General features: G+C 42.5%; 1 protein-coding gene across 1 annotated transcript in view; it reads left to right on the top strand.

Annotated features, from left to right (window-relative positions):
* Window positions 1–275: 275 nt before the first annotated feature.
* Window positions 276–15,357, top strand: part of HMCN1 (hemicentin 1) — a gene marked incomplete at its 5' end in the record, with an annotated part of 394,143 nt that continues 379,061 nt past the window's right edge. Inside the window, one exon of the mRNA XM_080648250.1 lies at window positions 276–543. Coding sequence (XP_080504376.1) covers window positions 276–543 — 268 coding nt within the window. The remainder of the gene's footprint in view (window positions 544–15,357) is intronic.

The following is a 15,357-nucleotide window of genomic DNA, read 5'->3' as shown; positions in this document are numbered from 1 at the left end:
CACCCGCACTCCGCCACCCGCCACCCGGGCCGCGGGCAGATACCGCCCACGGAGGAAGCTGCGTCCGGACAAAAGCTCTGCATCTTTGCCGCTCAGCCCCTGCAGGGAGTCGCGTTCGGTGCCTGTCCCTATCCGAGTCTCAGCTCCAAACTTCTGGGCAGCGCACAGAGGTTTCCAGAGTCTAATGAGTTGCTCGGAGAGGAGTCCCTCCGTCTGTGACTGAGGAGGACTAAGCACCGCGCTCAGAAAAAAAGGGAGGAAAGACAGAAAAGACAATGATTTCCCGGGACACCGTCCGCGCAGTATTCCTGTTGGCTCTGCTGTATTCCTCCCTCGCTCAAGATGCGAGCCCCCCGTCTGAGGTCAGCGCGGAGGACATTCCCGAGGGGGCCTCCACCTTGGCTTTTGTGTTCGATGTGACTGGCTCCATGTATGATGATTTAGTTCAGGTTATCGAAGGGGCTTCCAAAATTCTGGAGACGTCTTTGAAAAGACCTAAAAGACCTCTTTACAACTTCGCTTTGGTGCCTTTCCATGACCCAGGTAAGGGAAATGTTTATTCTTTGTCATTTCTTTTTTATTTTATTTTAAATAATATATTTTTATTGATTCCAGAGAGGAAGGGAAAGGGAGAGAGAGAGAAACATCAATGATCAGAGAGAATCATTGATCGGCTGCTTCCTCCATGCCCCACACTGGGGATGGAGCCCGCAACCCTGCACGTGCCCACACGGGAATCGGATGGTGACCTCCTGGTTCCTAGGTCGAGGCTCAACCACTGAGCCACAGGGCTGGGCGTATGTCTTTGTTATTTCTTATGATCACATCGCGCTCTATGCTATGAAACGGTTTCAGTGTTGGGAAGTTTCGGAACCTTTTTGATAGATGGGTAGCCCGAAAACAGTTGTAACAAAGAATGGCTGTTTGGCTTCTGGGGTGGCTCTGATACCTGCTCCTGTCTCAGCCGTGGAGTAGACAGATGGCTTGTTTCGGGAGCTGGGACGGTGGTCCCCAAACCTGGATATGTGGAATTAGGAAACCCACAATCCAGTCTTGAGCAACAGCGTCTACTGACTTTTTAATTTTAGAGCTAAAGAATGTTTAATTATAAAGGCAGATTCGAACATGGGTGTTCTGCCGCAATCCTTCAAAAGCTAACAACATCCAGGTGCAGAGCACGCGCAGGATAACGCTCATCGAAGATGGGAAAAACCTGTGTGAGACGAGGAAGCTTGGCGTAATTACTACTAGTGGGGCGGAAGAGCTGAAAAGGAGAGAAACCATTCATTGCTTAACTGAATCTATTCATCTTTGCACCAGGTCATCATTAGCTAGGTTCACAGATGGGTATAAACATTATGTCTATGGCTCATGCAGTAGAAATGCATGTAATTTGGTATGTCAGTGCTCTTTAAAGGTAGTTGAAGGCAAAGGACTTTATTTATTTATTTTTGCCCTAAAGCTGTGGGTTTCAGCTGCTCCACTGTAACAGGACCCGATTTACTTTTTTTTTTCAGTTTCCCTTTAAAGTGGCACCCTCTGTGAGGCTCATAGGAGCCCTCATTGTCATTGTGGAGGGCAGCATCGCCAGGGGAGCTCTGGGGCTTGCTGTCTAGCATGCACCTGAGTTTCATTAACACAAGTTGCTGCCCAGTTGAAGAAATAAAGCAGTGGCTTCTTAAAAGTCCTCCCCCACTGTTCTCCCATATTTTTCCTGCTTTGAAATTCTCCTTTTGGTAGAAGACCTTGACACAACCTCTTTACAATGAGAGCTTGACATTGAGAATTTCAGATTTTTTTCCTTATGCGTTTGACAGACATAAAGTTCAAATTATTGCAAGCTGTCAAATGTGTCAGTTGTCAACTATTTAAAAAAAGATGGCTGTGGGGAAATTTGGAGGGGAAGTAGAATTTTCTGTTTTTTTGTTTTCCCCTTTCAGATGATGAAAACAATAACCTATCCTATTCTTCTGGGATGGATATATATCACACACACATATATATATATAAAACATTTCTACATTGGTGAAATATTCTTTATATTTGAATGAAGAATTGAATGGTTATTTACTGTGTTTCCTCTCAGTAAGGCACCTCATGTCATACAATGTTTCAATTTATTAAATGTCAAGATGTCAATGTTGATGCAGTTCAAAACTTGTTATTTTGGAATAGCCTAAATATTTCTTCTGTAGGGGTAAATCTGAAGTTGGCTAAAAAACAAAGTAAATATTGTTTTCTCTAATTAACACCACAATTTGCTCTTCTCCAAAAGACTCTTATGAAATGATGTTGCTGCAAACAGAACACAGAAATTGCCTCAAGTCAAAACGGAAACTGGATCATCATGATATTTCAATGTGATATGAAAATTATTGGAATAAATTGCATTGTGGTATGCTGCATTCCAATTGTTACCAAATGGGGAAGTTTGCTGCAGTTGACTTTCCTATAGTTTAGCAATCATGTTTCAAAGTGGGGGAAACTTGGCATGCTAATAAGAGATGACTAATAAATTAGATCTTTCTAGAATTAATACACGAAAATGATTAAATTGGTTCCATAAAATTAATTGTAAGTATAATTCAGCAAGACTATTAATTCTGTTTCCATTGTGATTAGAGAGAAGTGGCCAAGTGTTTCTGTTATCTAAGAGTACTTAAAGTATTTTTGAAGATAAAGAGGGAAATAGAAGTTAAAACATACTAATAACTTTTAGTTTATGAGTTCATTTTGATGGATTGTAATAATATCTTGGTGTGACATTTTCTCTCTCACATTGTGTGTGTAAAATCATTAGGCATTTTTTATTTCCTTTTACTTGTGATTAGTGATCAGCGTAGAATGACAAAAAGGGCCTTGAATGGGGATTGGCTGTCTTACTGAGTGACATTGGAACAGTCAATTTATCTTTTTGAATATTATCTGAACTGTAAAATGAGGGAATTGGATTTGAACATCTCTAAGGTCACTTCTAACTGTGACACTTTATGACTGATTGTTTTATATGTGGTTGCTTTTCATAGTTTCTAACACACATTCCTACAGTTGGGTGATACAACTGACATGAAAAGAAATAATGTGTGTTACTGAATACAATAATTGCATTAATTATAATCATAATTACTAATTATATTAATGACCTTGACTACAACTTTTCAAAGCCATTTGATATCTTCTACTGCACTTAGCTAGATGAAATAATGGAGGAGGTCTGGGATAGAGTAGTCTCAGGCATTTGACAGAGACCTGCAGGCCTTTCAGGTGACGCTTTGGACCTCTGCATTACAGTTTGGGGCACGGTGTGTTCTTGCAGGTGGGAGTAAAAATTAAAATACATGGAAAACATAACCACAGAAGAAAAAGTCTAACAAATTGACAAGGAAGTGATAAAATCACTCAGAAAATGTGCACATCAGAAGCCACTCTTGGAGGACCAATAACGCGCCCATGGAAGGGGAAGCATCAGAGACCAGGGACATGGAATATCTGGCCAGCTTTTTGATGCTAATTATCTTAAACTGTGTGTGGGTTTTTTTTTTAATTTCTATAATCACTTTTAATGCATTAATTTTTAACAGCTTTATTTAGATATAATTCCCATATCATACATTCATATTCACAATATATACAACCATCACCACAATTTTGGAACATTTTTATTACCTCAAAGAGAAACCTCATACCTTTTATTTATCTATCAGTTCTCTATCCCCTTATCATCCTTCTCCCAGCCCTAAGCAACCACTAATTTACTTTCTGTCTCTCTAGGTTTTCCCGTTCTGGACTTTTATATGTCTGAAATCGTATAATATGTGTTCTTTTCTGACTGGCTTCTTTCACTTTAGCATAATGTTTTCAAGGTTCCTTCATGTTGTTGCATGAGGATGTTGCATGAGACCCAACTCTGAGATGAGAGGGTTGACATTTTCTCTCCCACTCCTGACCTCTGGGGAAGAGAGGGGGCTGGAGGCTGAATCAGTTGTCTATTGCCAGTGGTTTAGTCAGTCATGATTATGGGATGAAGCCTTCATAAAAACGCAGAAGGACGGTTTCAGAGAGCTTCGGGTTGAGGACCACATGGAGCTGCAGAGAGAGGGCGAGCTCGGAGAGCAGGGAAGCCCTGTGTTCTGTTCCCCACCTTTCCCTGGGCATCTGTTCCATCTGGCTGTTCCTGATATCCACGTGAGAAACGTCCACACCTATAGAGAATTTTATGAATTTATTTGAGCCAAACTGATGACAATTGCAGGGAAGCAAAATCTCAATGAATTGAGACAATACTCCCGAGAATGGCGGTATTGCAGCTTTATTTATATATTAGAATCCGAGGAGGAGGTGTGAAGAGGGTCCCGTGAAATCCATTGGTGTTAGATTAAGGGAGTGGGAGAAAGCGAGCTGGGGAAATCTCTGGGATTGGATAAAAAGTAAAATAGAAACACGTATTTCTTTCACATTGGTGGGTACAGGGTAGTCAGTAGTTGGCATTCACAGCACATAGAGACGGTTGAGCTGCTGCTGCCGCTGCCCATTGCTGCCCTGGTGGGGTCCCTTAGAGTTTAGGAGTTGCTTGCCTGTTGGGGAAGAAGAGGGGGAAGGGGAAGGCATGGGCATGCTCCTGGGAGGGAGAGCATGCCCTCCATGATAGAGTATTTTAACCTGAGAGGGGATCCCATGTCTCTGGATGTTTCCTGAGGACATGCAGAAGCGTTTTGCTACCCACAATGAAAACTTTCTCCCAAAGTGGAAGGACCACATTTTGATAAATCAAATATGTTACATGTGTTAGGAATGTTACTAGTTAACAGAAGCCTCTCTGACTCGCACTTTTTGTTTGTTAAGTTGAGGAACAGCTTTCGTAGGTAAGTCAGAATTTGGTTTTGCTTATGATGTGTCTCTGGTCAAACATACAATAACCATTCTCAATGGTCTTCATAACTCTGCTTCCCTACCTTTCTCTCCGATGAGACATTAAGCAATCTGGGCAGGACTCATTTATAGTATCTCACAGGCCTGCCACACAGTACACACTCAGGAAAAGTTTCATCACTGAATTCTGAAAACAAGAACTGAGGATTTCTCTGGGTATTTTAATCTTGCCTCGCATACCTATGATTTTACTTTTAAAATCATAACTATCGGAAGAATAAAACTAAACAAAATAATTTGCAAAGTTGACCTTTTGGATTCTTTGAAAGTACTAAAGAATCAGTGGTGTGGCTCTTACTTATTGAATGACTCACATCTATCTATACTAATAAAAGGGTAATATGCTAATTAGACCAGACATCTTCCGGACATCCTTCTGGACAAAGCCATGGAGGCGGGCACCGAGGCAGAGGTGGTTAGGGGCAACCAAGCTGGCAGGGGAGAGCAGTTAGGGGCAACCAGGCTGGCAGGGATGAGCACTTAAGAGGTGACCAGGCCGGCAGAGGAGGGCAGTTAGGGGCAACCAGGCCAGCAGGGGAGGGCAGTTAGGGGCAACCAGGCCAGCAGGGGAGGGCAGTTAGGGGCAACTAGACTGGCAGGAGAGGGCAGTTAGAGATGACCAGGCCGGCAGGTGCTGGCAGAGTGGTTAGGGGCAATCAGGCAGGCAGGCAGGTGAGCGGTTAGGAGCTAGCGGTCCCGGATTGCGAGATGGATGTCCATCTGCCAGTTTGTGCCCGATCCTTGCGGCATCAGGCTTAAACCGGCAGTCGGACATCCCCCGAGGGGTCCTGGAATGGAGAGGGTGCAGGCTGGGCTTAGGGACCCTCCCCTGTGCATGAATTTCATGCACCGGCCTCTTTGGGTGATATATATCTCCCAGCGAAGCTTGAAATGAAGGTATCATTGTGACCCAGATACTGACAGAGTCTTGGGTAGTTATTGAATATTTGTATGGCAGGTAAGTTTTGGAGGTGATTTCTATGCAGTTGGGAGTATCTCACTTGCATGCCATAAGATAGTCTGCCTACTTTCCAGTTTTATTGGACTGGTGGAAGGAGTGTCACTACAAATAAATGAATTTCTGAAGAGCATTGTGCAAACAAAAGATCCACATCATAGGTGGTTCTCACAAATCTACAGTATTCTCAGCCTTGGTTTTGTTTATCTCTGATAAATCCCTTGAGGATCCCCATCTTTACGGGGAATAGGAAAAATTTAAAAATGGACTTATGTCGAATGTAAGGTGTAATGAAATAAACTTTTCCTACTTTAGTAAATTTATTATGGTTAAATAATATAATATATGTCAAGGTCCTTTAAAAGTACTAAAGAATCAAAGATGGCGGCATAGGTAAACACCTAAACTGCTGCCTTGCACAACAATATCAAAACTACAACTAAAAGACAAAACAGACGCCATCCAGAACCACAGGAAAGCTGGCTGAGTGGAAATTCTACAACTAGAGGAAAAGAGGAAAGCACATTGAGACTCAGCGGAGCTACAAAAGGCTGAGGTACGGAGACTCGCACGTGGAGAGGAAGGGTGACTGTGTGCACAGGCGGCTGAGTGCGCGGCTGGCTTTCTAAAGCGGGAGTGAGAAGGAAACTCCCGACTGCAGTGAACTCCAGTCCCGGGCGAGACACTGGGAAACCAGACTCATTTGGGGGGAATCTGGACTGTCAGGAAAAAGAAAGCACACTGAGACTCGGGAGCTGCAGAAGGCAGAGGTCTGGAGGCCTGCGCGCACACAGAGAGGACTGACTGCTGAATGCACGGGAGGCTGAGTGCGCGGCTGGCTTTCTAAAGCGGGAGGGAGACAGAAGCTCCTGACTGTGCTGAATTCCAGGTCCGGGCAAGTTTCTGGGAACCCCAACTCATTCGGGGAGAAACTGGACTGTCTGGCAGCAGGCAAAACTCGAGGGCAGCTTTCTCTCAGAGGTACTTGCAGCGATTACCATGGGACACTGAGACAGAGGGGCCTCATAGGGCAGGGCTGACGGGAAACCAAGGCTGTCTGCTCCGCCCTGAAACTCCGCCCCATCCAAGCTGAGCACAGAGGCTTTTGCAATTTTGCAAGTCTTGTCTCATAAGAGTGTCACCAGCACAGAAGTGTTCCCAGCTGATCCTCACAGCCAATTGGCCTGGACGTCAATTCCTCCCAGTGATATCAACAACAATCAAGACTTAACTACAACAAGGCTGAGCACACAGTCCACAAAGGGGTCACTAAGAGTGTCCACCTCAGGTAACTGGGGAGGCTGAGACACTGTGCCCTAGAGGACACCTAGCACACAAAGCTACTCTACCAACTCAGGGAAGCAACAAAAATGCGGAGACAAAGAAACAGATCACAAATGAAAGAAATGGAGGAAAACAAATGACTGGATATAGAGTTCAAAACCATGGTTATAAGGTTTTTCAAGAATTTCCTAGAAAAGGCCGATAAATTTAGCGAGACCCTCGAAGATATGAAAAAGGACCAACTAGAAATTAAACATACACTGACTGAAATAAAAAATATTATACAGAGACCTAACAGCAGACTAGAGGAACGCAAGAATCAAGTCAAAGAGTTGAAATACAAAGAAGCAAAAAACACTCATCCAGAAAAGCAAAAAGAAAAAAGAATCCAAAAATTTGAAAATAGTGTAAGGAGCCTCTGGGACAACCTCAAGCGTACCAACATCCGAACTATGGGGGTGCCAGAAGAAGAGAGAGAGCAAGATACTGAAAACCTATTTGAAGAAATAATGACCGAAAACTTCCCCTACCTGGTGAAAGAAATAGACTTACAAGTCCAGGAAGCACACAGAACCCTAAACAAAAGGAATCCAAAGAGGACCACACCAAGACACATCATAATTAAGATGCCAAGAGCAAAAGACAAAGAGAGAATATTAAAAGCAGCAAGAGAAAAACAGTTAATTACCTATAAGGGAGCACCCATACGATTGTCAGCTGATTTCTCAGCAGAAACTATGCAGGCCAGACGGGAGTGGCAAGAAATATTCAAAGTGATGAATAGCAAGAACCTACAACCAAGAGTACTCTACCCAGCAAAGCTATCATTCAGAATTGAAGGTCAGATAAAGAGCTTCACAGATAAGAAAAAGCTAAAGGAGTTCATCACCACCAAACCAGTATTATATGAAATGCTGAAAGGTATTCTTTAAGAAGAGGAAGAAGAAGAAAAAGGTAAAGATAAAAATTATGAACAACAAATACATGTCTATCAACAAGTGAATCTAAAAATTAAGTGAATAAAAAAGCTGATGAACAGAATAAACTGGTGAATATAATAGAATCAGGGGTATAGAAAGGGAGTGGACTGACAATTCTCGGGGGGCAAGGGGTGTAGGAGGTGCAGGAAGAGACTGGACAAAAAGTGTACACCTATGGATGAGAACAGTGCGGGGGAGGTAAGGGCAGAGGGTGTGGTGGGAACCGGGTGGAGGGGAGCTATGGGGGAAAAAGAGGAACAATTGTAATAATCTGAACAATAAAAATTTATTAAAAAAAAAAAAGGAAAGGACTAAATCAGTGGTGTTGCTCTTATTGAATGACTCACATTTGTCTATAAAGATTCAATAGGCACTGGAGAGAAGAAAAATAGTAGAACCTTTATACAATAAGACTAAAAAATTCTCGAGTGAAAATATCTGTCTGATGACTTGATTATTAATCAACCTATAGTCCAAGGACAGTTCGAACCATTTCAAATGTACCATTCGAATACACTCAGGATTTGAGAAGCATGTGTTCATTGCTTCTTGGCCCTAGACCACTGCTTCATAATTGGGAAACCAACAAGGGAATTTAAAAATCCAAAGATAAGCCCTTATATTCAGTGATTCATTCACTCATTCATTGGTCAATAATAGACTTCCTACTATTTGTCAAGGACTATGCTAGGTGCTTTTGATTCAAAGGTAATGAATGAGGCCTAGCTTATAAGAAGTTAACAATACGTGGGGTCACGTGCAAGAGAAATGATAATATTATGTAATACCTACGGCTTAGAGTGGAGAGAAACACGGGGCTGTGTGCGCGCAGAAGCAGTGACCCTGATTGTGAAGTCAGGTCAGCAAAGGTTTTCTGGAAGGTTTGTGGCATGGCTGAAACCTAAAGAAAGTGCATAAGCCAAAGAAGTTTGAGGAACATATTAAGACATTTGGATTTCATCCAGAAAGCTATCAGGAGCCTGAAACGGTTATAAGTGAGGAATGACATGGTTGGGTTTTCATTTTAGAGTTGTATCTTGCAGATGGATTGGGGCAAGGCAGTCCTGAGAGCTGAGCGATGAGATCTAAGGCCATCATAGCAATTTGGGGAGGAATGGTGAGGAGACCTGGGCATAGGAAGAAGGGGATAGACTTCCGAGCTATTAAGTCCAATGAACTGGACTTGGTCCTTAGAATATGGAAAAAGGGAAATATGATTGCCTTCTATAGATTAAGATATGAAATTGTCACACACTAGAAGAGAAAAGATATGTAAAATTCTCTTTAAGAGATATTGTTACTCTCTGGCCAGTAGTCTTGACAGTAAGTAAGCAAGCTCCTTATACATTAACTTGTGCAAATAAAATATCAATGAAAAATACAGGGGTGAAAAAGAGTCACAGAAACAGACTTAGGCATTGTACAACCAAATGTTTTTTTGTTTGTTTTTAATTGACATATAATATATTAGTTTCAGTACAATTTGTATATATTCTGAAATAATCACCACAATAAATGTAGTTAATTACATTACAAAATTTTTTTCTTATGATAAGGACTTTGAAGGTCTACTCTCTTAGCAACTTTCAAATAAGCAATCCAGTACTGACTATAATCCTTATGCTGTACTTTCTATCCCCATGACTTATTTATTTTATAACTGTAAGTTTGTACCTTTTGACCTCCTTCATCTTTTTCACCCACCCCTTATTCCCCACCTCTGTCAACCACCAGTTATATGTTCTTTGTATCTATGAGCTCTTTTTTTTTCTTAGATTCCACATTTAAGTGGGATCATACATTATTTGTATGTCTCTGTCTGACTTATTTCATTTAGCATAATGTCCCAAGGTCACAGATGAAAAGATTTCCTCTTTTATGGCTGAATAATATTCCACAGTGTGTATTTGTGTGTGTGTGTGTGTGTACACGTGTGTACATGTACATGTGTATGTGTATATTTATATTCATCAATGGACACTTAGGTTGTTTCCACATCTAGGCTATTGTAAATAGTGCTGCAATGAACATGGGGTGCTAGTGTTTTTGTTTTTTGCAGATAAATACCCAGAAGTGGAATTGCTGCGTCATCCAGTACTTCTATTTTTAACTTTTTGAGGAACCTCCACACTGTTTCCCATAGTGGCTACACCAATTTACATCACCACTAATAGTACACAAGGGTCCCCTTTCTTCCACATTCTCTCCAACACTTGTTACTTCTTGTCTTTTTGAGAATAGCCATTCCAATAAGTGTGAGGTGTCTGCCTGATAATTAGTGATATTGAGCACATTTTCACGTACCTGTTGGCCAACTGTATTCTTCTTTGGAAAGATGTTTATTCAGATCCTCTGCCCATTTTAAAAATTGAATTATTTGGGTGGTTTTTTGTTTGCCAATTATGATCTGGGGTTCAGAGTATTAGTTCATTCTGCACTTAAATAACCAGTCCACCCAGAAGCAACACTCCAACTGTAGCCATAGACTGTTTATCTTTATAAATATGTAATGATGTCATTACATATTTGGATCAAACTGTTAACTCTCCTAGTTTTGGTTGCATGCTCACCAAATAGCCTCCTGATAATTTAATATCATACACTTTCCTTATAGGGAGAGAAAGCTCTTGTCAGACTGGCACATACATCAGACTTACCAGACAGTTATATTTTTGATTGGTAACGCATATTTTGGCACACCAGTCCTGTACGTCAGTCTCTATTGTTTAAAATAATCTGACAGAGTCAAGTTAAAGTTTCTGAGTTTGGACGTCTGAGAGCCAGACCTTAGATGATGGCTAATTTATCAAAGTAAATGTCTCTTTGGGTGGCCTGTCTGTCTCCAGGTATCATCCCTTCAGAATTTCCAACTGTCAGTGTTAATGTGAATCATGCCAAGAAGCTGTTCTGTCCACTTGAAACTTACATAGATACAGCTGAGGCCATCGGAATAAATGAGATCATCCAAGGAGAGTACGTAGACTGAGAGAAGAAGAAAGACAAGATGGAACTATAGAGAACACAAGTATTTAAGAGACAGTGAGAAGGGAAATTCATAAAGGATTCTGGAAAGGAAAGTCCAGGTCAGTAGGAAGAGAAACAGGAATGAGCAGTGTGTGGAAATCTAAAAAGTTGCTAGATTTAAGCAGGCGAAGTTATCAACTCCATCCATGTGTAAGATTACTGAAAATAAAAGCTAAACTAAAAAGGGTAAAATACAGTTTCATTGGGGTTGTGAGGCCAGGATGCTGAAATGATGGGTAAGAAAATTGTGGTTAAAAGCATAGTCTCTGGAGTCTGATGCCTGGGTTGAAAGCCCGGCTCTACAAATTACTTGTCCCATGATCTTAATTTCTTTCAGTTTCAGTAACGGGGTAATATTTCCTCAATAAAGTTGATGTGAGGATTGAATAATAAATGCCCAAAATTTAGCACAATCCCCTACACACAGTAAATTCTCAATAATTATAAGTTATTGGGACTTAGAGTTGAGCAAGAACATTTTAAGATGGAAGAGAGGAGAGAATGTTTAATTCTGCTGGAAAGGAGTCAGTGGAGTAGAAGAGATAGAAGATGCCAAAGGGAGAAGAGATCATTTATGAAACCAGGGCTTTGAGGAAGCAAGAAGAGATGGGATGCCAAGTAGAAGGATTGGTCGTTGGCAGGAGAAGACCTTTGGTTGATTGTGATAGGAGAGAAGCAGACCACGGGCAGGATGCGTGGTTATGGACAAGCAGTAGGTTGGGATGCAGGATGTTGGGTGACTTCCTGTCGGATGGACTCTCTTTTTCTGAAAGACACAGAAAGGAGAGACCTTTGATGAGAGGAAGGAAGAGTAGAAGGGTAAGAGGGTTTGGAAAAATAATGGCGTTTTGGAGGTAGAAGGTGACTGTGGACACAGAGATGGTTTCCCAGGATGAGTTGTGGTTCTGAAGATGGAGTTGTAATGCTTCCACACTGCCTCGCTATGTGATTTTCTCCATCAGCTCTCCGCAGCCTGCACGTAACTGCTGAGGCTGACCACTGGTTTGATCCAGGACTGGGATTTTGCGGAGCAAGTGTGATAAAGCAATAGGATATGACTGAGAGGATATTTATGAGAGAGAGAATGAAGTGGCATATCACAGAGTCCAATGTGGATGTATTGGACCGACAAGAGCCGAGAATTTTCAGGTGAAGGATGCTGTAACAGGAAGTTAGGTTATTGATGAGCATAGCCAGAGTGATTGATCATAGACTTTAGCTTGAGTAGGAAAGGAACTTAAACTGGAATGAAGATTGTGGGGTTGAGATCAGGGCACTTGAGTGTGCAGCGCTGAATGTGGATGTTAGGAGTCACCCAGGGAATCACAGAGCGTAGAATGGTGAGGAAGACTGAGTCAGGCATCACATTTTTATTTCAGAATTGTTGAGAGGTCTCCAGCTGGCAGGTAACCATGCTGAGGAGGGTTAGCGGGTGTCATAGGTGTCAAGCACCTCAAAACGGCAGATGTTTCGTCTGAAGGTAGAGAAATAATTGGGGGTGGGGGTGGGGTAAAATGCTGACCCACGTCTTTTTTTTTTTAAATATATTTTTATTTCAGAGAGGAAGGGAGAGAGAGAGAGAGAGAGGGAGAGAGAGAGAGAAACATCAATGATGAGAGAGAACCATGGATCGGCTGCCTCCTGCACGCCCCCCACTGGGGATTGAGCCCACAACCGGGGCATGTGCCTTTGACTGGAATCAAACCCGGGACCTTTCCGTCCGCAGGCCAACGCTCTATCCACTGAGCCAAATCAGCGAGGGCCTGACCCACATCTTGACCCTGGTATATCTGGGGTGTTGGCGAATGGGCAGACCTCACTAGGGAGCGCTGTAGGATGAGAGGTGGTGTCATCAGCGGAGAACCCTGTTTCAGCTACAGTGGGGAGGTAGATAGAGAGTTCCTGTGGGAAGATGGTTTGGCAGATCACAGCATTGGTGAGGCCATCGGATGGAGAAAGGAATGGGTCAGGAGAGAGGAAACAGAGGGTGAGAGCAAGAGAAAGAGAAGTGGTTTGCATTTGGGGCAGTGACCACAGATGGTGGGGATAAAAGGCAGCGTGGGATATGCTGGCGCAAAGTCTAGCTGAGGCCTGGGCATAAATGTAAGATACCAGTGCGGGCCCTGGGAGAGTTGGAGCCCGATGATGTCAGCTGTTGGCAGCTCGGTCTGAGGACAGGGACTCCTGAGGAAACCTCATCTCACGTGTCTTCTTCTTTTTTTTTTTTAAATACATTCCATTGATCTTCTACAGAGAGGAAGGGAGAGGGACAGAGAATTAGAAACATCGATGAGAGAGAGACATCAATCAGCTGCCCCCTGCACACCCCCCACTGGGGATGTGCCCGCAACCCAGGCACATGCCCTTGACCGGAATCGAACCTGGGACCCCCCAGTCCGCAGGCCGACGCTCTATCCACTGAGCCAAACCGGTCAGGGCTCACGTGTCTTCTTGACACAGGCTTAGTATATAATTTTTATTTCTAGTAATAACAGCTACCATTTTATTTTTTAAATCACTACTATGGACTAGACACTAAACTTGATATATATTGTGTTTTACGTCATTAGGCTCACAAATCGCTAAGTGGTGGATGTTGTCTTTAGTTTACATGTGAAGCAACTGAAGCTTATATGCACGCTCATAAAATTTCCTGAAAAAACTAGCTTCCTGCACATTATTATTTGCTCCTTCTTGTGTCTTGAGACACGTGGGAGATGGAGGAGCGGAGCCTGAGGCCTGGCAAAGGGACCTCTGGGTTAGTTGCTAGGGCTGCCATAACCAAGTACCCCGCACTGGGCGGCTAAAACAACAGACATTATTGTCTCAGTTCTGGGAGCTAGAGTCTGAAGTCAAGATGTTGGCAGTTTCCTCTCCAGGCTGTGAGGGAGAGGCTGCCCCACGCTCTCTCCCAGCTCCTGGTGGTTTGCTGGCAGTCTGCGGTGTTCCTTGGCTGGTGGACGCACAGTTCGCTGCCTTCGTGTTCACAGGGCGGTCTCTCTGGATATGGGGTCAGATTTCCCGTTTTTATAAGGACACCAGTCATATTGGAGTATTGGCCCACCCTACTCCAGTGTGACCTCACCTTAACTAGCTACATCTGCCACAATCTGATTTCCAAATAAGGCCACATTCTGAGGGGCTGGGGGATAGGACTTCAACATATGAATTTTGGGTAGACACATTTCAACCCATGTTGAGACCACTCAGTAATTAACATTTAAAAAACAAGACTCCAGCCCTAGCCAGTTTGCCTCAGTGGATAGAGCATCGGCCTGCAGATTGAAGGGTCCCAGATTCTCTTCTGGTCCGGAGCACATGCCTCGGTTATGCAGGAGGTAGCCAATCAATGATTCTCTCTCATCATTGATGTTTCTATCTCTCTCTCCCTTCCTCTCTGAAATAAAAAACAAACAACAACAAAAATCTCACAAGACTCCATTACTCTTACTAGAGAGAATCGGTCTGTTCTATAAATTTCTGATAAAAATGTTTACATTAGGGAGATTATGAACTCTAAGCTCTCATCTCTTTTTGGGTGGGAATGGGGTCCTTGGTGGTAATTATGGAGAGGGGCATTAATATGTTTGGGATGCTATCTCAGTCCTGGAAATAATTTGAACTTAAAAAAAAAATCTGTGAATTTTACTTTTAAAGCATTTAATACTTTGAGTGTTTACTCTTAAAACATTTAATAAAGCTTTATTTGATTTTGTTGAGATGTTGAGATATTTAATTTTGAAATGGGGAAAATCCTATAGGAGCTAGGAATTCTGGAAATTAGGTGTGGGTTCCTAAATATTTTGAGTTTATATACCTCTAGTTTTTGCTTCTTTTTTTTCTTGGAAACTTCAAACACACCAGTTGGAGCAATTTTCCCCATGAGCACCCAATCTCTGAAAGCTAACCTTTAAGCACTGTTTTATAGCAAGTCGGAGGAATTCCTTGAAGTTCCCAGGCTAGAAGTCACTTATTGCTACTGAAAATGCTCCAGGGTGACTCTGAGCTGTTCCTATCAAGATCTAGGAGCTGGCAAATGAGATTGACGGGTGATGGGGAAGAGAGAATACATGAGCTGGATCTTTTTGGATATTTTCACCAGGTAGAAAGGAGAAAAAATACATTATTTCCTTCAGCAGTAGAGAACAACACCCTAAAATGATATTGTACTATCTGGAATGT

This window comes from Plecotus auritus (assembly GCF_963455305.1).
Source record: "Plecotus auritus genome assembly, chromosome: 12".
NCBI classification, from domain to species: Eukaryota; Metazoa; Chordata; class Mammalia; order Chiroptera; family Vespertilionidae; genus Plecotus; species Plecotus auritus.
The sequence above is the reverse complement of the archived record's forward strand: the minus strand, read 5'-3'. Positions and strand labels throughout refer to the sequence as shown.